This window comes from Odontesthes bonariensis, chromosome 21, assembly GCF_027942865.1.
Source record: "Odontesthes bonariensis isolate fOdoBon6 chromosome 21, fOdoBon6.hap1, whole genome shotgun sequence".
NCBI lineage: Eukaryota > Metazoa > Chordata > Actinopteri > Atheriniformes > Atherinopsidae > Odontesthes > Odontesthes bonariensis.
Window position 1 is genome coordinate 25295341 of NC_134526.1, and position 27970 is coordinate 25323310.

Sequence of the window (27970 nt, forward strand, 5' to 3'; positions counted from 1 at the left end):
AATATTTCTGTCTAGTTTCACCTGTGATGACATTAAGCGATATGTTTAAATACAGTGGATATGGAAGATTTCAGTCTTATGATGCGTTACTCTCTGATGATGAAAAGGATAGATGAACATTTTGGGAACTAATTAGCTTTGGGGCGCACAGCTGGAAATAAAGATCAGTTAGGAATGCATGGATAAATAGCTAGAAAGACATCCGTCCCTTTTGCCCTCAGTGTTGGGTCTCCACCTCCACCACAGTCCAGTCCCCAGACGGAGAGCTGCCGCGGCTGTCTGGAGAGTAGCTGCTGACCGAGGTGACGGTAGCGGCAGGAGGGCTGAACTGTGGGGGCAGGCTGGGCCACATGCTGCTCTCTAAGGGACTGAGGGTGCCCCCGGGCCCGACAGGAAGGAGGAGGAGCGGAGGACAGCCTCCATCACCAGACAGAATCAAAGCCTGGTTGATGAGCTGTTGGACCATGTCCACTTTTTTATTCCATTCCAGGTCCTGGGGAGGCACGGGGCGCTTCTGCCTCTGGAAATCCTGCGTGATGTTTTGGGAGGATAGCGTCCCCTTCCCCGCCGCCTGCGTGTTCCTATTCTGCTCCGAGCCCGCCTCGTCTTCCTCGTCGCTGGTTTCCATGGCTTCGTAGATGGTGCAGAGCCCGGAGGACGGGGACAGCATCACTCCGGTGGGGCTCCTCCTCAGCTGCTGCTGGATCTGTTTCTGCTGCATGCGGTACTGATGCTCCAACTCCAGCTGCCACTGCAGAACCTGCCTGCGGTGGCGGTGGTCCTGCTGCTGCTGCTGCAGCTGCAGCTGGAGGAGCTCCCTGCGCTGCTTCTCCAGCTGCTTCTGCTGCTCCAGCCGGAGCCGCTCTTCCTCCAGCCACTGCCTCTTCTGCCTCTCCTGCTCTTGACGATGCTGCGCCTCCCTCAGCTTTTCTTGATGCTGCGCCAGCCTCCTCAGCTGTTCTCGACTAACCCAACTGTCAGTGCAGGCCGTGATCAAAGGTGGAGGGGGAGCGATCTGGGCAAAGTGTTCCGCGAGAGTCGGATCAATGGGTCTCCTGTTGCCGGGAACCAACGCCAAGTAGTGGGCATTCGCTATGGGAACTGCAGCGGTGTGGTTCTGGTTCCAGTTGTCTTCCTGTGAACGCGTTTGCCGCTTGTGGTCTTCGTCCACTTCGGCGCTCTTCTCGTCTCCTGTGAGACAGTGAAGATCACTTGGAGCATCCATCAGAGATGCATGCATCAAACAGAACGGGTGGTACACAGAGGGCCGAGGAGGAGAAAACTTGGCGAGAAGGGAGAGGTGTAATGCAAAAAGAAAAAGGGTTTCCAAAACAAAGTGACACGAGAGCACCGTGAGCTGCATCTACAAACCAGCACGAAGAGACGCGTCGGCGCCTTCGCGAGAGGTTTCCTCTCTAAAAGGTGCCCTTCTTTCAATTAACAGCGACTTTCTGGGATTGCGATGGTTAACATGCATGAGGGCAGTGGTACAGAGACACACCAACGGGTTTTTGAGACAAACACACGAGGGATTCAACTGACAAAGATCACAGTTGTATCATGTAGAGTACAACGCAGAAGCTTTGAGCCACCCCTCAATTCCTCTAAATTTTATTTCCAAGCAGCCAAACTCACGTGTGACCTTTTAAAAGAGGTCCGGAGCAACAGTTTCCGAGGCCGTCCGAAAGCCTTTTCAAAGTCTTTCGCCGAACATCGGCTGCTTTTTTCTCTTTATTGTTCGTTAAACCCCTCGACGCTGACGCTTGAAAAGGAACCTAAACTCAAGGGATGAACCGGTGCTGTGCTCAGTGGACTTAAGCTTTAACGTGTACATGTGTGCATGCTGACCGTCGAGAGCGAGCGAGAGGACGGTTCCTCTTGATGTGTGATGTCTTTGGGAAGTATTTCAAGCACTATCATTCCAGCTGACTTTTTTTTTTTTTTTTACCCAATGGGAACTCTAGGAATTTCGATTCAAATGGAACGCAACCAAATTGTTGTTAAAGGTACCCTGTGCAGTTTCTGGCAACTCGTGGTCTGATGGGTGAACACTTTGAGGTGCGGATCTATGGTTAAAAGTTCCAGCCGTTTGTGACTCCACGCCAACAGCACCATTAGTGGTGGAGAGTAGAAGGAGACGTGGCAACAACGAGAAGTGGGCCCCGCTTATCCTGAGCGCAATGTTCATCTGGAGAATATCATGAATGCATGCAGATGACAAACCACTGGGATTTACCACGCTTTGACTTGAACAAAATTCCATTTTTAGATACAACACCATTGTATAATGTCGCATCACTTCCTGTTTTCCGATTATTCCCATAACCACAGGGGGAAATACAGTTGCAGAAACATACAGACACAAACACACACAAACAGGAAGTGGAACACGAGGACAATCAATTTCAGGCATGCTCGATCCACTGGGAAAGTAAGAAACAGGAACAAAATGCCTTGCAATGATGTTTTAATGGAATTTTGAAAGATAACCTAGAGTGAACCATTCAATTCTGAACATGTCTACTGTATAACTGTTTCAAATGTCAGGTAGTACACAGTCTTTTTGTTAGTTAAAACATGCAATATACTGTTGAGAATAGTCAACCAAAAAGCCTGCTATGTAAAAAGTTTCAGAGTGGAAAGCTCAACGGTGATAAGCCATGTAGGATAATGCAAGGTGTCGTCAAATAATTCATTCTCTTCTGGAGCACAAATGATCGTCTTAACGGAGGCCTGAAGCTTAGCCACTCGGACCCAAATAGCTGAAACACATACTGTACGTGACGGCGTGATTTATACCCTCGACAACCTATGACAAAAAGCGTAGAACCTCTTGAAGCACACGTTTACAAACATCACCGACTGTAATCTAATTAAGGGCTGTCCCAAATACCTTCTTCTTCTTTTTTTTTTTTTTTTGGAAGCTTTCATGACGACTTCCTTCTGTGACGTACTTCTTCACAAAGACACGGAACTCGTTCGACGTTTCGCTAACGCCGTTCAATGCTCGGAACGTCAGAGTTACGAGCAATCGTGGAGAATAAATAGTTCACCGGCTGTTTGGGAGTTTTGTGAAAACGATAAAAAGATAAAAACCGGATAAAAAACAGACATTCAGATACGAATTTGGATGCCAATCACCGTGCGAAGGATGGAAGCCTTTGGTGCATTTGGGTCAGCCCTGTATCTAATCCTCCCGCGCCTACCTCAATAAACCTGTAAAGGCAAAACAGCTGTGTTAATATCTAGCCTTTTATTGATAGCTAAAAAAAAAGCCTCGCAACAAGAACAGAAACTTAAAAAAAAAAAAAAATTATGCGATTATGCGACTATCGCTACGGTGCCCAACGTGGAAAGTGTGTACACAGGGTAGGCAGGACCAGGATTTAACAGGAATAAACAAAACAAAAAAAACAACAACAAGTAAGCAAATACAAAACAAAAAAAGGAAAAGAAAAAAAAGACATTCGTTTGGTAAAAACAGTAGGATAAATACACAATGAGTCCATTTCATTCCATCAGTGGGTTTTTTTTGTTCGTTTTTGTTTTTTTTCCTCTTTTTCTCCTTTTCCGTTTAAAGGCTCAGTCCCATGGGACCAATCAGTCAATACCCCATCAGGGGCTACAGAGTAAGCAGTGTTACTTAAAAAGAACATTCAACTAGAAAACGGTAGTAGCTATTGTACATAACAGAGTTTTAGCCGTACACTCATAACCATGACCAGAACAGTAAGAAAGAGGGAGGCTTCATTTAAAAACTGCTACAGTCATCTTTTTTTCCTTCTTTTTTTTTTTTTTAATATCCTTTTCTACAATTTTGCTCTCCTTTTCTTCTGCTAAGACGTCTAACCCGACTGGAGAGAAAACAAACAGCAGGGAGAGGGAGTGGGTTGCAGGGAAAAGGTGCATTCCAGGGTTAATAGGAGGGACTTATACGTTACCTTCCAGAAAACTATCAGTCTTATCACATATGGTAGAGTAGTAGGGCGGCTGGCTGTCGCTGGTATCCCCGGACATCTGGTCCCCGAGACTGGGCTCCAGTGGATCCACCTCCTTCAGGTGGTCTGCTGCGATCTTTCCTCCGAACATGTAGTGATGGTCATCCAGAGTGGGATAGCGGTCTTCTGGGTGGCCAAAAGGCACCAGGTCCACGGGGCTGCCCAGTAGCTCCTCGGCCCGGGCAGCAGCAGATGATGGAAGGGTCAGCTCCTTGATGAGGGAGGGGTCCTTGGCCTCCTCGGGAAGCTGCTCCTCATTCTCCAGAGAGAAGATCCCTGGGCTCTTTCCGCAGCTCTCGGCCATGGAGTGAGCGTTGGAGTTGGATGTGGTGCAGTCGAAGCCGTAAGACGCCACGGAATTGGCCGACTGAGGGGTGGCGCCGCCTCCGTCCTCCTCGCCCTCTCCAGCAGCTCTGTCCCCTGCCTCCTCGTCTTCCTCCAGAGCTGGCAAACTGCAATTAGGAGGAGGGCTTTCTAATCCGACCCTCTCGTCTATCATCATAGGTGCCTCTGGGTCGTTGATTTGCATCTCCCCCTCTGTGTCGCTGGCCTCATCACCTGAGGTGGAAGGGGAAGAAGGGGCGGAAGCTGGAGCAGTGGGGGGCCCTGTTCCGAGGACCTCATCAGCAGGCAGCGTCTCAGCCTCCTCTTCCTCCCCGTCACCTTTCTCCATGTGAATCCCCAAGTCTTGGTCCATGTCAGGCTGGAGTGCTGCTGGCACTGGGGTCTGCTGTTTGTCAGAGCGGGACTCCACCCCAGAACTGCTGTCGTAGTCGCGGAGCTCCTCTGGCGTGCTGGTCTCGCTGCTGCTGTGGGCCGCCAGAGCTGTGCCGCTCAGAGTGCTGGACTGGGACATGCCAACCGCAGGGGCAGCGAGCAGGTCGTGAACCTCTTCGGGGGCCGAGCCCTTCAGCTCCTCGTGCGAGGACTGATGGTGTTGGGGCTCTTGCTCTGACTGGGGAGCGAAGGAAGGGGCGTTGCTGTGGAAATAGGTCTGGGCGGGAGACTGGGTGGGCGTCTCGGACTCAGCGGCGCCGTGGTCAGACAGAGGGCTCGGGGAGGAGACGGAAAGCAGTGAGGCTGGTTGAGCCCAGGTGTCAGCGAAGGGGTTGGTCTGACCCCAAGAAGGGGCAAGGGGGGCACAAGGGGGAGGACCAGATCGATTGAGGTTGTCTAAGCGCTCCTCCTCATTGAAGTCATCTTCGTCTACATTCCCACAGCTCTCAGTCACGCCTTCACTGTGCATCTCCACATCTTCGTCCTCCTCATCTTGCTGCTGCTCCTTGAACATTTTGGGATGTTCCTCTACTTTCTCAGAGCTCATGTCCATATCATCCACCCGCTCATCCTCTTCATCCTCGTCCTCCTCTTCATTGGCTAGGGTTTCCACGTTGGGAGAGCCCATGAGATTCCCGTCCCCCTCGGAACCTCGGAGGCTGGAGTCGATCAGGGCGTCCGAGCTCTGGGTGCCCTCTAAGATGGCGGTGTGCTGGGTGCTGCTGAGGTCGGACACTCCCTGCTGTCGGCTGCTGGTGCAGCTGCTCACGTCCTCAGAATCCATCCCAGACAGCACGTCGTCACCGGGCCACCCTGCCGAGCCGCTGAATGCCGAGGACCGGACTTGGAACTCGTCAGAGGGCTGTGACATGCTCATGTCAGTGAGCATGGATGAAAGCTGGTGGCCGAGCCGCCTCTGTTCTTCATCTTCATCCTCCTCCTCCTCCTCGTCAATATCCTCATTGATCTCCTCGTCAGCCTTTTCCACTGCCTCCTCCTTTTCATGAGGGGAGATCAGCTCTCTGGCGGTGAAATCATCCAGAGGCGAGGCACCCAAAAGATGAGGCTGCGGAGCAGCAGAAAAGGCCCCTGGAGCTCTGGAGGTGGGCATGAACAGCTTCTCCTGATGATCCGCCTCCTCCTCCTCTTGTGACAGCTGGTCTTCAAACCCTTTGTCATTTTGACGTTCCTGATCTGTTTGAAAGTTCATCGCATCAACTGGGCTCTGGGAAGCAATACCAACAGGAGAGGGGTTCCTGTCCCAGGCATCAGACTGGACATCCATGTCCAACAGAGAGGAGGCGTTCTGTGGTTCTCTGACAGGAGAGGCGGGGCCTGGTGGGGAGCAGGGGGGAGACATGATGGTGGTTCCCAGGGAAGGAGCCGAGTTTCCAGCAGGATCTTCAAATTTAAAAGGGTCCATCTGGGTTGACATCTTTATACTGGAGAATTGTTCAGCTTCCAACTCTGCATCTGCTGACGACTGAGAAAGTTCTGCTTCGGGTTTAGGAGATGCGTCTTGTACTCGGTCATGAACAGGTTCTTGTATAGATTTCGGTGTCTGCTGCCACATGGGCTCCGGTGTCCGCTCCCGCATGGGCTCCGGTGTTGGCTCCCTCACGGGCTCCGGTGTCCGCTCCCGCATGGGCTCCGGTGTTGGCTCCCTCACGGGCTCCGGTGTCCGCTCCCTCACGGGCTCCGGTGTCCGCTCCCGCATAGGCTCCGGTGTTGGCTCCCTCATGAGTTCCAGTGTTGGCTCACGAAGGGGCTCTGGTGTCCGCTGCCACACGGGCTCCGGCGTCTGTTCCCTCATGAGTTCCGGTGTTGGCTCACGAAGGGGCTCCGGCGTCCGTTCCCTCACGGGCTCCGGTGTCCGCTCCCTAACGGGCTCCGGCGTCCGCTCCCTCACGGGCTCCGGCGTCCGCTCCCTCACGGGCTCCGGTGTCCGCTCCCTCACGGGCTCCGGTGTCCGCTCCCTCACGGGCTCCGACGCTGCTTCGGGGACTGGTTCTGGTATGGAATCGAGTGTTTTTTGCTCCACGGCTGCTTCTGCAGGAGGCCGACTCCCTTCCGGTTCTGCCATCACAGCTGCTGCAGTAGCGATGGAAGCAGCAGCAGCTACAGCTGCAGCTATTTCCTTTGCGGGTTCCGCCGCCGTCACAGCTTTGGGGCCACGCTTCACAGGAGTCGGGGTGCTACTTCCCACCGTTTTCTTGGGGACGGGGGTCTTGGTTGCAGCTGTTTTGGTGCCAGGGGTCTTGGCAGCATCCTTGGGAAGTGTGGCTGGTTTGGAGCGGCTGGGTGTCTTTGTTTCTGCCGCTTTACTGGCAGAAGGCTTTTTGGCGGTGACGTCTGATTTTGAAGCTGGCTTGGGAGTCTCGGGCTTCGCTGACTTTGTTGTAGAGGATGGGCGACTTAGGGGGGAGTCCACAGGCTTTTTGGCTGCTGGAGTGGCTGGTTTGGTCACATCTACAAAAACACAGCACAAGGAGCCATTAAACAATGAAATGATTAACAAAATTAAATTGCAATGGAAATTTCTTTGAAATCATTTTACTCAGACAGACTATGCTTTATCAACTTCTTTTACTGTCTTAAATACGTCTTTGCTCAACTGATCCCCGTTTACCTCTCTTCACAGGAGTTGTGTTTCTGGATGTCAGTGATACTGGAGGTTTGCCACCAGAGGGTGTAGTGGAGGTTGATTTGGGAGTAGCAGCCCTGGCAGTGGTGGAGGCAGTTTTAGGAGTGGCAGGTTTGGATGTAGCTGTGGAGGTCTTGGCTGCGCCGACTGACTGAGATGAGCCAGTGGTAGGCCGAGACGATGCTGAAGTGCCGGTTGTGGTCCTGAAGAAACACAGCAAAGAAGGTGGTTAGAAAGAGTCCTCCATAGAGCCGTGACCTAATCAAGTCCAAGACCACTTTGCAATCATTTAATGGGACGGTCATTGTTCTTGTAACAGAGAACATGATGATTAATCCAAGATGACTAAAGTGTTCTGAGTTTCCAAGACAGACCATCTCACCCTCACAAGCCTTGCTGGAGGCGCCTCATAATGGCTGTGACTGTTAGCAAGACTTCAACATGTCACCATCAGTCACTTCTATTACCAGAGATTATGAAGTAGTTGGAAAACCACAAGCAAGCACGATGGCAAGAATAAAACTAGAGACCATATACATTCAGTAACTTTATTGGCTTATTTTCTGTTCCTTTTTCTTGTGCCCATCTTATCGTCTTACGCTCTGCATCTGAAACACTTAACAGGCCAATTGCTCGGCTAACTTCTTCAGCCCCGCGCCACACTCCCCGAGATATGAAGTGAAGCAGCACGGGGGCAGAGTCACCAAAGACCCCAGGGGCTGCATCATCGCCCTGAGACCACCCTGCCCCTATTCTCTGTCAGCTTGGCGCAGCATGCGTCAGCCTGCCCGCTTCAGTGGTCTTGGCCTAGAAGCTGGATTCCACGTCACATCTAAGCTAAGTAACCTACATCTAGTAGTCCTGACAAGGTTGCGGTGTGCAGTCTCCTGGGTCCACGCTGCACTAACTGCCTGTTTCTAAATAAAGAATTGAGTTAGTACTGGCAGAAAGGGAACAGGGAGGAGGAAGTTAAGAGGAGGAGAGAAGATGGCTGGGACTATGTTAAATTTTAATCCAGAGACAAGAACAAAAATAACCTCACTGAACCCCCCCCCACCTCAGTTGGAAACAAAGGCTGTGTTAAAAGCATACTCTTTGAACTGGCGAATGCAATAGGATACAGTTAATAAACTGAAATCAGATTAAAGTCAGAGAGCAACAAAACAGAGGTGTGGTTATTTCAGAGGTTTAAGAAAGGTTTTACAGTTAATCCATATCAGTCAGGAAAAGCTTTGGTGCATTTTAACACAGTGATATCAGGACTGTTGGGATGGAGTCAGAGCCATTTTAGCACAATAAACCTGGCTAAGCAAAACCGCTGATGAACTAATCTCTGATGCACCGACTTAATTCACTTTGCTCAAGAACTGCGTTTTGCTTTTTAACAAAAGCAAACCAGACCTGTCGCCGATCTGCAGCGCCTTATATGGAGAAGAACACACGGAATTTTTACAAGAAAGGATACTTCTTTTTGTTTCCTGAGCGAGTGAGATCTGAAGCCTCTGAGCTAAAAGTGAAAATGAGTTCTGAATTAGGGCCATCTACGTCGAAGGCCAAACAGTGAGACTTACAGCAAAAGGGAGAATGAGAGGAATTTGAACGATAAAGACTGGCATCAGATATGAAGTATGCTAATGGGATGTTCGGAGAGAGCATTTTGAAGTAATCTGCGTGATAAAAGGAATACGGATAAGCCAAGAGGGCAGGAGGAGTTTAACGAGTGCTGGAAATTAATCAGGTCACTGACAAAGAAAAAAAAAAGCAAGAGGGAGATGGAGACAAAGCAAGTGGGAAAGATCCATATCTGAGTGTTGGAAAAGAAAGAGATTCTGTTCGTTAGATCTGCATTAATAGTTGTTCCATTGTGTATATTAAGCTTTGACCAGTATTCATGATGACACTTATCTTATTTTAACTTATTTGATTTTGTTGTATTTTATTGATTTCACTGTTCTTTTATTGTTTTTATTTGTTTTTACTTATTCTTCTCTTTATTTATTACCTGCTGTAAAGCACTTTGGTACATCGTAAGGATTGTCTGTAAAGGGCTATATAAATAAAATACATTTACATTCAAAAGAATATTGTAAAACTTTTTCATTTGGTCTCAATTTAGCCTAATCTATTGTTTATTAATGCCAACGTTTTTTTCCAACTGAACTGAATAATGACAAAAGGGGAGCAGATAATAATCTCACTGCACACGTCATCTTCATTATCTGCCCCATTCCTGGGTACCAATAAAGACCCAGCCCGGAGCAGAAAGACACCTTGTGTCTCTGAGATTAGAAGCAGTCCAACTAAACTGGTCCAGGGTGTGGAGGCCTGAAGACAACAATGCACCGTTCTGTAATTAAGTTCACTGCATCTGAATGACTGAGAGGACTGTCAGATCTATTGCAGCGTTTAAATGACAGGGCCTACATTTAAGTCAAAGGGCTATTAACGGAGAGAAGCTGTGTTCATTGTTTACATGTCACCACAGGACTTGCTGAGAGAAAAATGGGGGATAACATCCATGGTGAATAGAACGCCCAGAGAAGCGCCGAAGCTGAAAAATCAGACGACTCCGACAGCTGGTAGATACAGGAGTGTTGATGCGTGTGGCAAAATACTCAAAAGTGATGATGTTTTGAGCTTTGTGGCAGGTGTGCATGTCCGCGGTCACCGGAGCTGTGGAGGAATAGCTGAGTTTAAACATGGCTGCCTGCTGCTGCTCCTTTTCTTGTGATGCAACAAGACAAAGGCTGCAATTTGAATAATGAGACCCACGGAAAGGGTAAATGGAGGAAGTAAGAGAAAAGCAAAGCACGAAGGGGAGGCATCTTCCCTGCAGCAGAGCCGACCAATTATGGTAAAAAAAGAAGCTGCCTCCGCCAAAGACGAGCAGCGTATTAAAGATGATGCTGTTTTAATTAAACAGCACAAATATGGAGGCGGGATTGTGAGCCTGTTAAATGAGCCTGATCACATTTCCTGTCACCAAAGCTGAATGTTGATATTGTTTGTTGCCATGTTCCACATCACAGTTGTAGCAAGCTTCCAAAAAAGTGGTCCAACTTTGATTTATTTGCTCAAATGGGACTCGGACCTGATTTTTTTCATGACAGTGTGAACGGCACAAATCGCATTGGACTCAATTCTGACCCGGGGCCACTTCAGCGTCTGGTCAAATCAAATACGAGTCGGATTTTTGGCACTACGACCTCGGTCTGTATAGTCAAATTGGAATTCCTGCCACTTCTACATCACTCTCGGTCAACGTTTGTCACAATTCTGCGCTGCGGGTCTTGGTCCGTCTTTTCTAAACACGATGGACACGAGCGCAGATGTTAGCCAGCGGAAGACCAGCGAGGAGCTTGGTTTCCTGTATCTAGTGACGTCGTTGTTTTTTTTTGCGCAAACGGATCGGTTCACACTGAAATCTGAAAAAATAACTTTGTAGCTAAATGTGGGTTTAATATAGGGACAAACTTTTTTTATGCTGAGTTTCTTTTTGAAAGTAGAAGGGCTGATACAAGCCTTATTAGCCTGAAAGCTTTTTTTCTGTAATATTCCATTTCATCCCATCTGCCACGTCTGCAGCATGACTGAAAAGACCAAAAACGTCTTTGTCTGACAGTCAGTGATGTACTGCCTTCTGTCCCGCGCTCCAACTCATTCCTATTAAATCCATTTAGTAATTGGCTCTGCAGCTGCACCCCAATGTAATCATGCCAGTGGAAGACTGCATCGCACAGTCGCTTGCCGCACCCATAAAAGGAAAGGAAGATTTACGGCCTTGTGCAACACGTCGCCTGCTTCATGACGGACCGCTGAGCGGTGCACCCACCAGCGTTGGGCCCTTACATTAGCTGTAATTTGTTAGATCACGAGGGCCGCATTCAATCCACTCCAATAAAAATAAATCATCCCTGAGGGACCGTCCCTGAGAAAAACAGCATGACTAATGTGGGAACACATTTGTCCATTAACGACCAGAAACCCTCTCCCTATCCTCTGAAACGGGGAAATGACTCCTCCGCTCTGATACCCGCCTTCCCTTCCCAACCTCGTTGCGTCTTTCTCTCCTCTCTGCACCAACAACCCGAATGCCTCCGTGATGGGAGCTCAGCGGGGACTACATGACTTATTCAGCTGTGCAGCTTCCATAATCCGCTGCAACCGTTCTTCTGCATCCGCGGATAGAAAGGCGGCCGGGAGATCAGAATCGTTTCACGTGCACACGTACCACGTGTCCAGCGAGCCGGCATATGCGCTTCCCTCACCCTTTACCTCCACATCGTACCGAGTATCATACCAGCAAATGAACACGTGCTCTGCATTCTAACTGGCTGCTGTTCCTCCAGCGCAGGCAACCGTGAGCACTACACGTACACATTATACAGTCTCTGTACAATCACTGTTGTCAGTGTGCAACAGGGATTCTCTTTGCAGCTGCCAGTGAAGGCCAAAAACTGGTAGATATTCACACTCATGCTTGGATGTGAGCACTGCTGCATGTGTAGAAGATACAAGCTGCATGCTGTGTGCAATCAGCCTCCAACAGCAGAAGCACCACACATACATACATACACACATGGACACGCATTGATTAAACCCTTACTACTGTCGATATTTGCCAACTAGGCGCAGTGGTAAGTCAGAACCCGAGATGGTTAACACGGTAATCTTTGCGCCTGGTGCTGTTGCATTGGTATTTATGGGAGCTTCCTTTTCAGAACACAAAATTAGACCTGGGGGGAGGGGGTATTTAACTGAATCGCACCGACGTGATGAATTTACTGAGCTTTTGTAATTTACAGCCGACTGGACCGTTACCACCAAAAAATATTAATTTTAAATTTAATTTTTGTGCTGGACTGAGCTACGATTGTTGCAGGGCCAAAAAGGACAGAATCTATAAAGTGCTTTTCTATTCTTCTTTACAACTCAGAGGACCTTTGCTCTATGAGCCACACACACACACACACACACAGTGCGTATTAGTCTATACAATCTTACATGCCTTTTCCTCCATCAACCTCATACTTTGGAGGCAAAGTGTGATTAAGCTTCTTGCTCAGGTCCACGTAAACTGGAGAAGCCGGCGTTCAAACCGCCGAAAATTGGCAGATGGCAGCGATTCCTTCCGAGCTACAGCTGACCCAGGGCTGAGGAAGCCAGGGTGTGTGAAGGGGGAAAAAAAATTAAAAAAAACAAAAAAACTCCATTCATATAAATTCATTAAGAATGTCATATAACGCCTTCGTTATATACGAACAACTCCCAAGTTGCACTGATCTCGACTGACTGGAGGAAATGACCTGGAATCTCTCAACCAAAAGGAGTCACGTGATGCCAAAACACTTCTTCAATTTGTTTAGGTTTGTTGGGTTCTTTTGTTCGAACGGATACACTAACGTCCAATCCAGTCAACATTTCCCCTGCTTTGTGCCAGAGTGCAAAGAAAATATAATGTTATCAAAAGGAAAAAAGCACAACAGCGGACTTGCGGGTTGTACACGCTGCCTTAATTTTCTGGAGTAATAGCTCTTTACAGATTATCCTGATTGTTGGGGGGGGGGGGGCAGCCACCAGCGGTGATATATAACCACAATGATGTGATTTAGCCACACGTCATGATTTAACGACTCTTCCTCACTGTTGTGTGTCGTCTGCTCCTGAAGGCCGTCATGATTCTGAAAGTTTTGTAGACAACTATTTGTCATACAGATAAATGGCTAATAATTCAATCACCTCGGCTCATTTTTATGCCCTTATTATACTAAAAGCAGGGTCTCCCACACAACGTTAAACAGATAACGTGCTTGTGTTTGCGTCGTTTCCGGACAGCCTTCTGACTGCCGGCCACATTTAGCTCGTTTGCGGCTACGCTGCTCTGTGCTGCGATCGCGAAGTGAGCCGGTTGGAACCGTATCAGTAGATCGGGACAGTTTCAAAGGCTGCATTTATATAAGGGAAGCTTTCATACTGTCAACGTTAAAAGGTTCAGCGTGACAAAAGAGGACTTCTAATAAAGAGTCCCCCTGCGGCCGCAACTATAAAAACCTAATTCGATTCCGCTAAAACCTCTGGCAAAATAAGGGAACCATTTGTGTCACTTTAAAGCAGATTGATGCCACCTCGGTGGACCCGCGTTTGCTCGACACTTTCAGTTGTCGGAGAACTGAAACCGGCTTTGGATGGAATCGAATCAAAAGAACCGTCGGAACAAGATAAACAGAGAGACACACAGCTCTCCCCCAGTCGGCTGGTAACGGGCTTCAATTAACGGCTAAGTGAGGGAGGCAAAAAAGGGTGAAACCTAATTAAAGCTGAGATTTACGGCACATGTCAGATCCACATGTTGACGTGCACACACTACACAAAGTGTGCCTTCCAGGCTACACGGTGCTGTCAGAAGGCCTGTCGTCACTGCTGCTCGTAGCGTCCTCGTCATCCGGTCTATTGCAGCAAAATATATATGCTTGTTTACCTTTGCGTACCAAGATGATAAATTGAGTGAGACATTTGTTGATACGAGTATGAGGCAAAAAAAACAACAGAATGGGGGATAGATGGAAGGAGAAACAACTTGGGGAAACACAGTGAACTTTGTCAGTAGTTGGAAATGACATCACCGGGACATAAAGGTTGTGGAGTGAGTGTTCGGCACGTCTCGAGCGATTACCAACGTGACCTTGTATAATTCTTTTTTAATGAGCTGTTTGCACATCAACCATTGTATAAAGCTGTAATCTGAGTGTAATCTCCACAATCCAGCTGCTACGCCGGGCACAAGGAGAGTGGAGGGAGGGGGAAGGGAACTGAAACACATCTCTCATTGTGATTAGCCACTTGTTGTGTAACATTAGAGGTACATATCAGTCATAGTACTCTAGAGTACTCATAGTACTTTTTTTTTTCTTTATGTACAAAGCAATGAAAGGAGGTCGGGTCATTTGGATCAGCCTGGAGGGTGAAAGTGGGGAAACTGTCCAAAGCTTCTGTGTTCACGGAGGACATAAAAACTTCTTTAAACAGCTTTTAAAAAAAAAAAAAAAAAAAAAAAAAGGGAAAAAAAGGGAAAAAAAGCAAGATGTTGTTTTTACACATTTTGTTTTTAGTAGGGATAATAATATAAGATATAACAAGTTATTATTGAGCTTTAGAGGTACTGGTAGGCACATTTTGTTAACTTAACTTAGAGGGCAGCTTAACTGTTCCCTGCTATGTTCAGTCTTGTTGGGATCAACTAAACAGCTTCTGAGTGGTGAATTCAAATGTATCAAGATTTCACCACCCAAAAAAAATTTAAATCTAACTTTAAACGTCAGCACATGTTTGTTTTCGCGAATGATCCGATCACGCTCCCGTTGAACACTGTGTGCACACACGGGCCTGCCAAAATGGTGACATATCAGTAAGGCCGTTGCTTTCCCAAACAAACAAACAAACAAAGTCAAGCAAGAGACTCCCAAAGGCTTCGAGATCAGGATCATCAGCGTCTCAGACAAAGGCCTCCTTCAGCCAACTCTCCTGGTGTACAGCCAAGTCACCGCAGGACCCAACGTCACGGACACAGTGTGACTCAGGTGAGGAACACAAGCTGATCTGATCTCACACACACACACAAAAAAAAAAAAAAACACACACACACACAGACAGAAAGGCAAACAAGTGTTCGCTCTGAAGGAACTACACCACTGAGAGTGTTCTCTTGCTCTCCGTGCACCTCCGCTCCTCTCTAAAGCGCTCCCAAAGCTTGTTTTATTAATAAAGCTGGATAACGCTAGCACTGATGAAACCCTGTGAGGCATTCCTCTAAGGCTTGTTCCGATGTTGGCTAGTTGCCGGCCTACTTACGCCGGGCTTCGGCAAGCCTCTATGTGGGGGATCATTGTGCCCTCGCTCCTGCGGGGTGTTCTTTTTTAACGGCGTCCTCTTTGAACCCCGAGCCAAGCGAAGCCTTTGGAACCAACTGCTTTTCAGTCGGCACCGAGCAGGTTCATGTCGCAATCGCTCGGCGTCTCGTCTATCTGGTCATTTATTCGGATTTGCAAATGTTCTGGAGAAACTTCGTTAAGTTGCAACAAGTCATTGGAAAGGTTGTTTTTTTTCCCCTTTTTTCGCCCACTTTGAACAATTCTTCCATGTCTGAGAAGAAGACTAATTAAACAACTACAACATTAACAAAAAAAATGCGCGTGTTGTTTGCACATCAATGTTGAGGCTTCAGTAGTGCTGAAATGTCACTCCTACCTTGTTGCCTTGGAAATGGGAGGCTTATCAAGTTTGGGTGAGGCAACGGAGCTTGGTTTGGTGGGAGTTGCAGATGAAGGCTTGGAAGCTAGAGAATGAATAGAGAATACAGTGGGAACATTGTTTTAATGGGAAGCATATAGTAGCATGTTGCACTTATATAGGTCAGGCAGATGTGTCTTTTGTACAGTGATGCAAAGATCTGGGGCAAATGCATTTACAGTTTAGCAGCAGCCACTCGGGCGTGACTAATATACACGCTAAACTCGTTCAGTGAGCAGCTATCTTCGTGTCACAACAAAGCACACATTTCATTTTAGATGTCCTACTTCCTAATAACTTTGTGCTATTTCTCAAACAGGAGACTTTATGAATTACCCTCATCGTCAAAAAAAGGTCTAAAAGTTGAGAATACTATGAAAAAATGTCACCGACCTGCAGGCTTTTTAGCGGCAGCTGCAGAGGTGTTGGATTTAACACCGTTAGCGGTTGTTGATGGTGTCTTTTTGGCTGCCGGTGCTCCGGTTGTTGGCCTTGCACCGTTGGTGGCGGGGCCGGTCCCCGTCGCTTTCTTCTCACCCACTTTAGCGGTGCTCTTGGAAGCTGGGGCCCCAGCTGTCCCAGTTGGTTTTTTGGAGGGGGCTGAAGTCGGGGCGCTCTTTTTTTCCGCAGCAGGTGTAGTCTTCTTCGCTGTGCCATTAGTCTGAGGCTTGCCGTTAGAGATGCGACTCATAGATGTGTTTGACCGCGGGCCAGGTGGGGTCTTGGGGGAGCTTGTGGTGGTGAGCTTTGTCTTGGCTGTGCCCTTGTTGGCAGGCTTGGCTTTGGAGTCTCCTGAGCTCTTGCTGGTGGGCTTGGCAGCTGGGGTCTCCTTGGCCAGGTTAGGCTGTGGCTCCACTTGACCGGCCTGTTGCTGTAGCATCTCCTCCTCAACTGGAACGCTTGCCTGGTTGGGTTCCTGCTCTATGGGCGGTGCCGCCTCATTTACTGGATCGGATTCCAATGTTTCCATTGGCTCCAGCGCTGCCGTGGCAACCCCATCCGGCTTCATCTCCCCTGAATGGTCGTGTTCCGTCTCTGCAGGGCAGGGCCGACTGATTTCTCGCAGAATGGTCACAACTCCAGCGCGTTCCAGAAGACAGCGAAGGGTTAGTCTGGAAAGAGAGAAAATACACAAAGATACAGTCAGTCAGCAGCAAGACCAGGCATGAAAAGCTGCTCTCAGTCTCTCCTACCAGGAATGTTGGTAGCCTTAGGAATCAGATAAAAGATCAACTTCCATCTGCTTGCAATGTTACCAGAAAAAAATATTTCTTACATGCCATAAAGAGTTAGGAGATCAACCGAATGTGTGCAGAAATATTAAAAAATATGTTCTTTCAATCAATCCTGCTTAAAGCAACACTATGTAACATTTCTACCTTAAAATAACAGCTTGAAAAAAATTGTGCGGCTAGAATGAGTGTTGATATTACGATTGGCCTGTCTCCTATGCCCTTCGGGGGTCTGAGTTGGAATAACTGCGCTATGTAACTTTGCTGGACGGGCCCAGGAGCTGAGGCGGAAGTACTTCGACTTGCTTTCTGGCACACCTACCGCAAAAACAAATAGACCCCTCTCACGCTCCCAGGTATAAGGCTAAGCTAGCGCAACATTGTCAGTACGATCATCATGGAAGAGGCACCAAAGAAACAGAAGAAGCGTTGACTGATGAAGCAAGGAAGAGAAAGAGAGAGGCCGACAAAGCAAGAGACCGGACTACAGTTGCTCTCGGAACAGCTTTTACTCGTTGGCGAGAGCTGAAAGAAACATTTGGATACAAGTTCGATTCAGAGCTAGCCACCTTTCTGCTGGATTAGTAAGTAGCTTATTTGCTGCCATGCTTTGTGCTGTGTTGTACTTGCTTGATGTTTCACTGTGTTCGGAAAGTGACTCGCTAGTTTGTTATAACTGAGGAAAACTATTTTCCTGTTGTATGGGTGTTGTATTTACGACAGTGTCGTAACCGTACATTACCTCCAAGCCTGTAGGGGGAGCTCCATAATGGGCTTTTTGAGAAGTTACATAAAATTGCTTTAAAAGAAATGTTATATGAATATAACGCAAGCAATGGGTTTCAAAATAAGTTCCAAATATTCAGATTTGCAGCCACCTTCTCTGGGCTCGAGCTAATTTATGACGGACAACCGGAGTCCTGTAATCATGCAAGGGTGGGAAAGGATGGGGGTAGTATTTCATTTTCAGTGCTACCGCAACTGGTCTCCACAGCTCCGAGACACTGGTGGAGTGTTGCTAAATGAAGAGATGATGCAACACAGTGGTAAACTGCCTCTGTTCACACTGTGTTTTTTTTTTTTTTTAAAGAATATTCCTGACGTCAAACGAGACATGAAAAACAAACAGAAATGTTTCAGAAAAAGCAACGCCGTCTCTCAATTTCCACCGCATCCGACACCTCTGTCCCGCTCTTCAGTGGAGACTTTTCCATCGGTTACGGCCTCCCGACCCTTTTGGAAACCGATGGAAGACTGATCTGTGACACCAACACAGCTGTGTGACAGCTGAGCAGATTATTTCACAGCTTTATGAGTCATGCCTGGAGGGAATTCTTAGGATCGATTATATAAAAAAAACAGAAAAACGCATTTTAATATCAGCGTGGGAGCACTGAGTGAGGTCTCAGAGGCCGGAGAAGGGCAACATGTCTACTACAGAAACAACTTCTTCTACAAATAGCCAACATTAATATAGATGCCAACTGCACTGCAGTTGCAAGACCCCCCCCCCTCCCCTTCTGTGACACACTTGGCCTGAGTGGCTGCTTTGAGGAGAATTTTCTTGATGCAAAATGGAATCGGTTTTCTAGGATAGCAGAAAAGATTTCACAAGCACACATGCAAATGCCATCTGTAATAATGTTAACACCCTCGACTGTTCAATGGCCGAGAAAAGTCAATAAAGCCCACTTCAGGTTTATAAACAGAAAAGCAGCACGAGGTGGGGAAATGACTCGGACGCATCTGCCTACTAGGTCAAGATGCGTAAAATATAGGCAATAACGCTAAAGACAGGAACACGGTTTGTCAGAGTGCTTAGAAACAGGACATGTGACATACAAGTCTCATAAATCTGCGATAAAAGGCTTCATACGCTGTCCACATCCGTCATAGTTTGTTTTCCCAGCGCCTTAAATATGGAAGCTTGAATATAGCGCATAAGGGGAAGTGGGTGGGTAGCAGGAAACTGGCCTGTTAAGAGTTTACAAACAGAGTGAGGAGCTGGCTGTGCAGAAGGCCAAGTGGTGAGACAAACACCCAGGCAATGCAGAGGCCAGCCCAGAGGAAGACGCTTGGCCTGTGGAGCATGGGAACAGAAAGGCAAGCTGGGAGAGACGGGGAGCACAGAGACGGGGGAAAACAAGACGTAACATGAGCTCACTGTTGGCTGCTGTTTACCGGTCCGACTTTAAAATCCAGACATCACAAGTCATCCCAGTTTCCACTGCCCTGAACTTATGCTCAGCCTCAGCCTGTTTGCAGAAGAGGACAGACGTCATCTTTATGCTGCTGGCTTGGTGGAAACAATTCCTGCATACACTTCATCATGTTATGTCCCTCTTTGACCATCCTCTAATCATCCTCCAGACTAAATCTTATACTTCCAAAGGCCTCCATTCATTCCCAACCGATCCTCCCTTTCTCCCAACCCCCCCTCCCCTGATTTCCTTCCTCCCCCCCCTTTGCTCTTGCTTTCCGTCCATCCCTCTGTTCTCTGTTTGCCATTGCACAGATGGCTGGAGCAGCTGAGCAGGGCCAGAGGGGGAACGAACGAACGAACGAACGAACGAACGAGACTGGGGGAAAAAAAACGGATCCATGGATCCCGAATGCCACAAAAGAGCAGATACACACAGCTAGTGCAACAGGCTGCTACCCAAAATTTCCTGACGGGAAGCTGCTAAAAGTGCCTCGGGCTGCACCCGTCGCTCACAGGGGGGCTTTAAATGCCAGGACGGCCCACAAACTATGGACAGTTGGTTTAATCGTGTTACAAACTGGGCACAGCTGTAATGAAAAGGGGGGCAGGGCCGTGGATGGACGGGTGGCAAAGAGATTGGCTTAACACACTTTTTCCTTCGTTTCATTAAAAGGAAGAGAAAGGAGGCCCCATTTCAGTGGAGTTGAGCTTAAACATGCAGCAGCGATTCCATCCGGCTGTCCAGGAATGAGACGCTCGAGTTCATAAGACTTTGCACGTTTAAATGTGTAGATACTTAATACCTAACCATTATAGCAATATCTTTTTTTTCTATTGTCATGCTGATGTGCTGACTAAAACCTAATTTAACCACAAAATGAACCAGGAAATAAGACTGCTCAAGCCCAATTCCCCGGTCTCTCTTTAAGACTGCGTCTCGGTCCTGATCTTCCACAGTGTCTGACCTGACCATTCATTAGTCTGCTCCTCTCCAAAGTACCTAACACTGCTGGAATATGTGTGTTAAAGAGAGTAATAAATCCTGACTGTGTATCCAAAGCCAGAGGAACATTTCTTTTCCTCCTGCAAGCTTCTAGACAGCTGTGAGATTGCACTTTTCTCCAGCTCTGTGGCTCATACACTCTGACCCACGTCATCGGGACAATCTATCAGCGGTAAGCAAAAACAGGCTGCAGACCGGGACAACAATCCACTTTTTTTCCCCCCCTCTTTATTCTTCACAGAGTGGGACCCATCCAACACAAATACGCCGGTTTAAATGGGCAAAATGAGCACAACTCGTACAGAGAAAGCACGTTTGGTTTGTTCAGCCTTCCGCACCTATTCAGAGCTTAAGAGAAATGCTTCAAAGTCAAACACACCGTCGTAATGTTTGAGTGCTCCTCAAAGGAAAACCCAGATTCCGCCTGAGACTTAGAGGGGAGAAGCGAGCTGGCATTTCAACCCACAAGAGTGTATTTAATGATCTGAGACATAACGCGCTGCGATTTGAGACAGATGGATGCGTCAGCCACATTAGTCCCATTTAAAAACATATTTCACCGGAGGCCCGGCGCCAAATGTTAAGAACACAAAAGTGCCGCTGTAAAACAAAGGAACGGGTAAATATTAATGACAGCAGTCAGCCATCTAAAACTCCTCTGACGTCATGAATGATTACGTTCGCTGCACCTCTCGAGCTACCGGGACAAGGAACAGGACTCAAGTGTGGAACACATTCAGCATGTGCGGTGATGCTGGGTGACAGCGGCCTGGTCTGCTGGGTTTGATTCGCATTGACAGGAAGTGAATTAAGAAAAAAGGGAAATGGAAATGGTAAAACTTATTTGGTTTTTGTTTTTTAGCTTTTTGAAGGTTCTGGCATCCTGACCCCAGACATGCTATATGATCCAAAACACCCACAGAAATTAAAGCAACTTTCTGAAGAGGAGCTCTGTCCATTTTTCCTCATTGCAGATATCCAGATATCTTCTGGTTTTCCCTCTCAACAAAAGTGCTCGAGTTTCCAGTTAGGACAGCTGCTCTTCCTACTGATTCGCTACCAACCTCTGGTGCCACCAACACAGCCTAGTTTATCCTCCGTTTCACGCTTCTTAAAAGATGGCCTCAGGTTTGCTTGGCTAAGGAATAAGGAAGGGAAACCTGACTCGCTAGTGAGCAGCTACACCCCAGTCCGTTCAAAAAAATTACGCAGAAATTGAATAGCATCTCTGGCTCTGATTTAAGAGTAGAAAGAGAGCAGAAGTCGCATGCCCGAATGAGCATGAGGCTCCCCAAGACGTCAAAAAGAAGTCCTAAAGAACAATTCCAGAGTAGCAGCTTCAACTAAATAAACTAAAGACGTGGCTAATGATTTCTGATAGCTCTTGGTAGATCGCAATGGTCATAATTACTATTTAAATCAATTGGCCATGGTCATAACTGTGCATAATGTTAGTAGATCACAGAGAAGTTGCATTTCGGACCGGCCACGCACAAGTGCTGCAGAAGCCGAGGCATCTACCGACCACAGGTTAAGGTGCTGAAGTCATGGACTTAGCTACAGTCTGGTGAAAGGGTCCACAGTGTTATCCGAGCATTCAGCTGAACATTAAACCTGAAGATCACAAAAGCATTACAGGGGAAGAAAAAAAAAAAGTAGGGAAAAGGTGGCTTGTTTCAACCATCTAGATCTGGCTGATCTTTCTATGTAAACATGGAATTTCCTCCCTCTGTGGTGTAAATGCAGCCGACTGCAAAAATGTGTTTGTTGGCCTTCACAATCTGTCCAAGTCATTGTGATGCCGCTTCCAAGCAGCGTCCCACTCCAAATTCCCTGCAAGCCTCAACGATGAGCTACACGTTGACTGAAAACAAAGGAAACCCTTACAAACACTAATCTGCACAAAGAAAAAAAAAAGCATTTGTCAGAGCAGAGGATCAGAAGAGCCAGGAAACACCAGAGACTCCATTTCACAAGTAGGTTCACATGTTAAAAGTTCATATATTTGCATTCGTGCTCAGTTTGGGAACCCGCTGACTGTAGTCTATTGACGACACCATTCACATGCAAGCAAAGGCTGCCGATGCACGACTACACACCATCCCTTCCACTACAAGCAGAACTGTCCACCGCCCACCAACCCTGCATATTAAGCTGCAGACATCGCTTTTCCAGAGACTATATTTGTGTAGCCATAAACACGGCACATACTTCCCATTTCCTCGACCGCCATTTATATCTAGAATGTTTCTGCTTTGTCAACAATTTCTCTACCCCAGTTGCTTTTGAGCAAATGCCGTGTTGTTTACCTCTGCTGTGATTTCTGCCTCAAGTAGTGAGTTAACGATGGACGAGCCAACTCTGCAAGGTGAGATCACCCTCCGTGGAATCCTCCCTTCCTAAGACATGAACATAAACGTCTCGATGCTCACACTTGTGTTTCAGCCATACTACAATGTTTAGACCAACACTGTCAGTAACTGGAAGGCATCCAGCTCTTCTGGGGATTCAAAGCTTTTCCGACTGTCTCGACATAATCAAGTCTTCGGCATATTCAAACAGGAATGGGGTACTGAGTATGATTTGATACTGTGTGTGCAGGGAGGGGGCAGCAAAATACAGCTTGAGGTGACACTGTCAGAGCTGCTTAGAGGCCAGCGGTCACATTTCTGAATCAGATTTTCTTCTAAATGATACAGGGCAGCGGCGATTGATAATGCAAATTCAAATGACTAATCCGCTGTGCGGGTAATTGGGCTGAACGTTAGCTTAATGTCAAATCTGCTCGAGGGCCGCGATGCGTGTTCGCATCAAACTCTGTCCCGCCATCGATGAAACATCACAGCACCCCTCTCATTCCCTTACTCAAGCCAACCGACTGTCCGACAGCATGTATGAGCTGCTGTTGGGGAAAAACAACTGCCTTCACGACACAACAACTGCGTGCACGCGCGCTCTGTGAGTCCTCCTCTATCCTCGGGGCCTGCTCTAAATAAGGGAGAGATTGTGAGGGAAGGAAGCGGTGCTGATGGTAGAGGGGGCGGGGCGGGGCGGGGTGGTGGAGACGGCCAAAGAGAAAAAGATAGCGAGCTTGTGAGGACAAGGCAACCCCTCCGTTTACGCCGACATGAATCGGCCCAAAGTTGGCTGAATTTCTCAAGGCGCGATTATTCTCTCTGCGAGAGGCCTGCCGGTTTAAGCGGGGGACAGGAAGTTGTGGGGGAGTCAGATCAGATTTTTAAGGCATTTTTAACAAGCATGCGACGGCCTCTGACCCTGCGATCGGCTGCTTTTTTATCTCTACAAAAGGGGGCAGACATAAAACACAGAGCTTTGGTGTTTGCTCTTTAACACTGCTAATAAACACTCCTCCTTCCTCTGGCTGCTGGTGAAGGCTGCCGTGTGACTTCCCTTGCCGGTTGAGTGGGATGCAGCATAGTTTACATTCAGCCGATGGAGTACACAGACATTTAGATCTTTAAACATTATGTAATCTACATAAATATCATGTACCAACGCCTCTTAGATGCTCTTCAGCCCACTGGAACCTTCTTCTCTTCTGTTTAGTGATGGTTTACGTTTGGCTTTCCTTCAGCTGGTTTCTGCCCAGTTGTTTGCTGGGATTTTTTTTTAAAAGATATTTCCAGGCATATGTCTTCCTCGGTCGACCAGTTGCTTCAAATGTGAAACACAACCAACCAACATATTTTGCCACACTCTGAGCTGAATTCCCTCTTTTAGAATCCTTTCCTTATCCCTGTCAGTCAGCTGGGTTTAACGGGCTCTGCAAGCGCTCCCTTAACTCTGGACTCATTTACATATTTAGACTTGTGCAGGTATTCGTTTAGAAATGCCAATCACAGGGTGATTTCCCACTACTTGATCTGAAAAATAATTGCAAAAGGTCTATAAAAAATGGTTTTAAGTAGGTTTTACAAAGCCAAAATGTACAACTATAAAAATATGTGTGTCATATCTGGGTTTTGGTTACTTTCTTTTAAAAATAGTCGCCCCAGTTTCAACATAAACACAATGAAATTATGAATCCCCACTCCCAAAAAAACACTGATAGGCCGCACATCTTTGCATATAAATCTTACCGCCATGTCAGCTGCGGAATTTATACGAGTCCCTTACGAGGGACCGGCTGTGGCTGGCTGGGAATTTGGAATTAACTGGGTAGGCATATTTGTAAATGTAGATGTGATACGGATGATGGGTTGTAGACTAGAACAGGAACATGCAGCACAGAACAGTAGGCACAAGATGGCTGGCACTTATCAATAAAAGTAAAGATATACAGCAGAGAGACCCCATTGATGAATGCTTCATATAGTCAGCCAAATCTTGGCAAAGCACCTGCAACAGTTACAGGCATCAGTCAGAATTATATGAACACAGAGATATTAAGAAACAAGACAGGACAGAGAACAGAAATGTCCACATTTTTAGATATATATTGTTCCCATATACTTTCTCATTATGACCGTCTATAACAGGAAGTTATGTCTGTTCACTACATTTAACCGGCTCCTCTTCAGCTTTAATACACGACAGTTTGGCCTGCTGAGCCCGCCAGAACACAAGAGCCCCCATCCACGAGATGAGAAGAGGAGCACAGCCGTGCAGGAACAGAAATGACGTTCGGGAGCTGGAAGGAACGCGGCAACCGAGCTCAATCCAGCTGGAGGTTGGGAGCTGCTGCCTCCATCAATTAAATGCTAATCGCTGCTCTCGCATTTCCCAAACACCCCCGAGCTGAGGTCAGGAAGTCGCCTCAGTCCTTCACGCGAGCAAGCTGCAAAACAAAGCCCGCCCGCTCGCTCTCCGCAGCATTCCCCGCAGACCATGGGAGGGATGAGCGAGCAGCGAGCCAGGAACAGAGAAGAAAAAGCCAAAGTTCCACCACAACACTGGAAGGAAAGTTCAGAGATCTGACAAATAACGCAACCAGGCGCTTTATAGACGGATTGTTGTGACACATCAGTAACATCAAGGTACCTTTTTGCTGCTCCAACAAGTCAAATGATGCATTTATACTCTGTGGCACTGTTGAATCTGTGCCAAGAGTAAGATGGAACTGTTTAGCAAATTTCAATTTCTACTCTCTGGGGGGGTTGTACCATCAGCCTTCCCTAAAGGCCCAAACTCACTCCTTGCCAGGTTCTACAATGTCAGTCATTATGTAATAGCCTTTAGGATTTTGCTCATATCCAGCAGCTCTAAGGATGGAAATATTAATCACTTATTGGGCTGATCTGATTAGAAAAGTCTCTCCTGTCTCAGAAAGAAGGGGATGCTGCTATCTGCTGATAAATGCTGTTTGTGCACTTAAGACTTCATTCTTCCTTCCTTTTCGGACAACATTTCATTTTTTGATCACTTGTAGACATCAACCGCTTAGATGCAGTTCATTTGAAATAAGTACGCTTCAGAGACAGTGGATTTATTGAAGGATTTCGCAGATATAATCAGTCTGACGTCGTTACTGGCTGGTATTTAGCTTGCTGACTGCGACTGGCCAATGGGCAAATAAGATAACGTCAGCCAATACGCAAGTGGCCAATTGTTATCTGGCGTGTCCTGGTTATGTTGCATCGATTTCGCCCTGAAACCGACGAGGTTTACATTCATTTCATTCTGTTGGGTCCCGGAAGCGTTGCAAAGCCATCAAGTCGGTAGCGGTCTAACAGGATAAGAAGTCTTCAGAGACGGTTTCCTTTTTTTTATTCCTCCTTTCCTTTTTTTAATGTGAAAGGTTATATAAAAAAAAAGTTCCCCCAAATATGTATGAATGAATGTGTTTGTTCAAAAACGGTGAGATTCAAAGACTAAAAGCTCAGTTATTTCTATAAAGTGTAACTCATCGTTCCCATAACATTAACAGGGACAAATCAGCTTTGGCTATTAGACCAATTAATTTTATACTATCAGTATTGACCCAAAATATTACAGCTGTGCATCTTCAATATATATATATAATTAATGTTTAAGTTAAACAATTGTAATTAAATTGTTGGATTTCATCAGGAAGACAAAAACAACATGACATCACATTAGCCATTAGCCTCCCTGCTGTCTAAATAATCAATATTTGCCATTTAAAACCCATTTCAAATCAGTTGTGTGGAAAATCCACAATTACAACAAAAAACTAGGGGGGTGGAAACGTATTTATGAAAGACGACTAAAAGATAAAAATGCACCAGTGTGGCCGGACCTACCTCAACAAAGAGCGAGGCCACTGCAAACATCAACACCTGCCTCCTTTCTGGCTTGTTGTCAGTTGAACTCCCTTAATGGTGCGCAGCACAGTCATTCCTACCCATTGATTTCCAGTCTCGCCGACGACTGCTGCGATGCTCGGAAAAGACAAAGCACGGCAGAACAAAGTCCCCGCTGAGAGGAAGGAACAAGTCTTTATCTGTCTCCTTATTTACTTGGCTGCTGGCATTTAAGAGAGAGACAGCAGCAGATTGTGGGACAGTCACCTGGATCACTGAAACATGTGATCAGACAGACTGGCACTAATCCCAGGGACGGTTTGGAGCCTTTACAACATCCTCAAGTGGTAACTTATGCGAAATAAAGAAATTCCAGGATTATTTTATAAAAACACTCATCGGCCAAACAGGCTATCATGACCGTCTCAAAACGGCTTCAAACCCTCTCTCCTCAGACAAATGTCAAAGCTGATCCGCACAACAAACATACAACCACGCCACGGTGTGCCCAGGCTCGAGGAAACTCGGCCCACTGGGGACACGCAGATTAACACATGACAGAGCTCGTTAACCCTGGACAAAGAGAGATGCTAATCTTGTACAGTCGGCCTCGACTGTCCTCAAACAGGACAGAGACACACAGGCAGAGAGATGCGGCAGAAAGACAACGGGGAACAAGGGAGGTGTATGTGGCAGTAGCAGAGGCCTCGGCATGTCCCAGAAACTAGACAATACTGTGGGGAGGCAGGGATTGAGAGTCCATCAGCCCCAAAACAATAAAAGGTAGAGACAGAACCCAACCACAAACAATGCAACTGCGATGGCTCTACTACAGCCTGGCTGAGCTCCACCGCCCGCAGCGGCGACCAGCAGGGCAGCACAAAGCTCAACTCTGGATATTGATCGCACTGGAGAAAGTGGCGAGCCAGGAGGCGGCTCTACAGATGGCCGAGGCAGAAAGAGACGGACAGAGGAAGTGCATTAGCATGTCAGCTCCCTCTGATGCTGTTACCTCTCTCCCCTGGGGGGATAAGGGAGACGCTAATGACAAGGTTTTAGGAGAGGACAAAAGAAAGGTGGGTGTATGGAGAAAGAACAGGACAAGGAGAGCAAGGGAAAAAAAATTAAATAAAATACAGAAAAAAAAAATAGACAGGAAGCATGACAGACGAGCCAGCAGAGAATCTAAGGCTAATTTGTAACTTGAAGAGCTGCTGGATCATCTCCATAATGGGCTGTCTGCCCACAAACACGCTTCTCTCTGGGGGTAAATAAGATCAGGCCGGCCCAGGACCAGCTGGTGGCTTGGATCAATGACACCAGATAGAGCAGATACAGAGACGGGGGAGGCGGGCCAACCAAAGCATCTGGACAGGACGGCAGACACGCACCCCACTGGTTCACGGCGCCCTTTCGAGATTGTGCTCGGGGGGCTACGGACGCTTGCACACGGAGTACAAGTGCAACGACTGAGTCCATAAGAGGATTATGTGCTCCTTGAAGTGGAACAAGGCACGTTCCACATGGAATCTGATCTCTCGCAGGACGGCAGACAGGTCGGATGGGTGGCCAGATCAGTGCCCATTAAATACAGCTTTCTAAG

The 27970-nt window shown here is 47.3% G+C and overlaps 1 protein-coding gene across 1 annotated transcript in view; it reads right to left on the bottom strand.

Moving 5' to 3' along the window:
* Nucleotides 1-2450: 2450 nt before the first annotated feature.
* Nucleotides 2451-27970, bottom strand: part of prr36b (proline rich 36b) — a 29068-nt gene continuing 3548 nt past the window's right edge. Inside the window, exons 2-5 of the mRNA XM_075453310.1 lie at nucleotides 16099-16817; nucleotides 15664-15751; nucleotides 7405-7622; nucleotides 2451-7244 (exon numbers count right to left, since the gene is read on the bottom strand). Coding sequence (XP_075309425.1) covers nucleotides 3931-7244; nucleotides 7405-7622; nucleotides 15664-15751; nucleotides 16099-16714 — 4236 coding nt within the window. The 5' untranslated portion in view covers nucleotides 16715-16817 and the 3' untranslated portion in view covers nucleotides 2451-3930. The remainder of the gene's footprint in view (nucleotides 7245-7404; nucleotides 7623-15663; nucleotides 15752-16098; nucleotides 16818-27970) is intronic.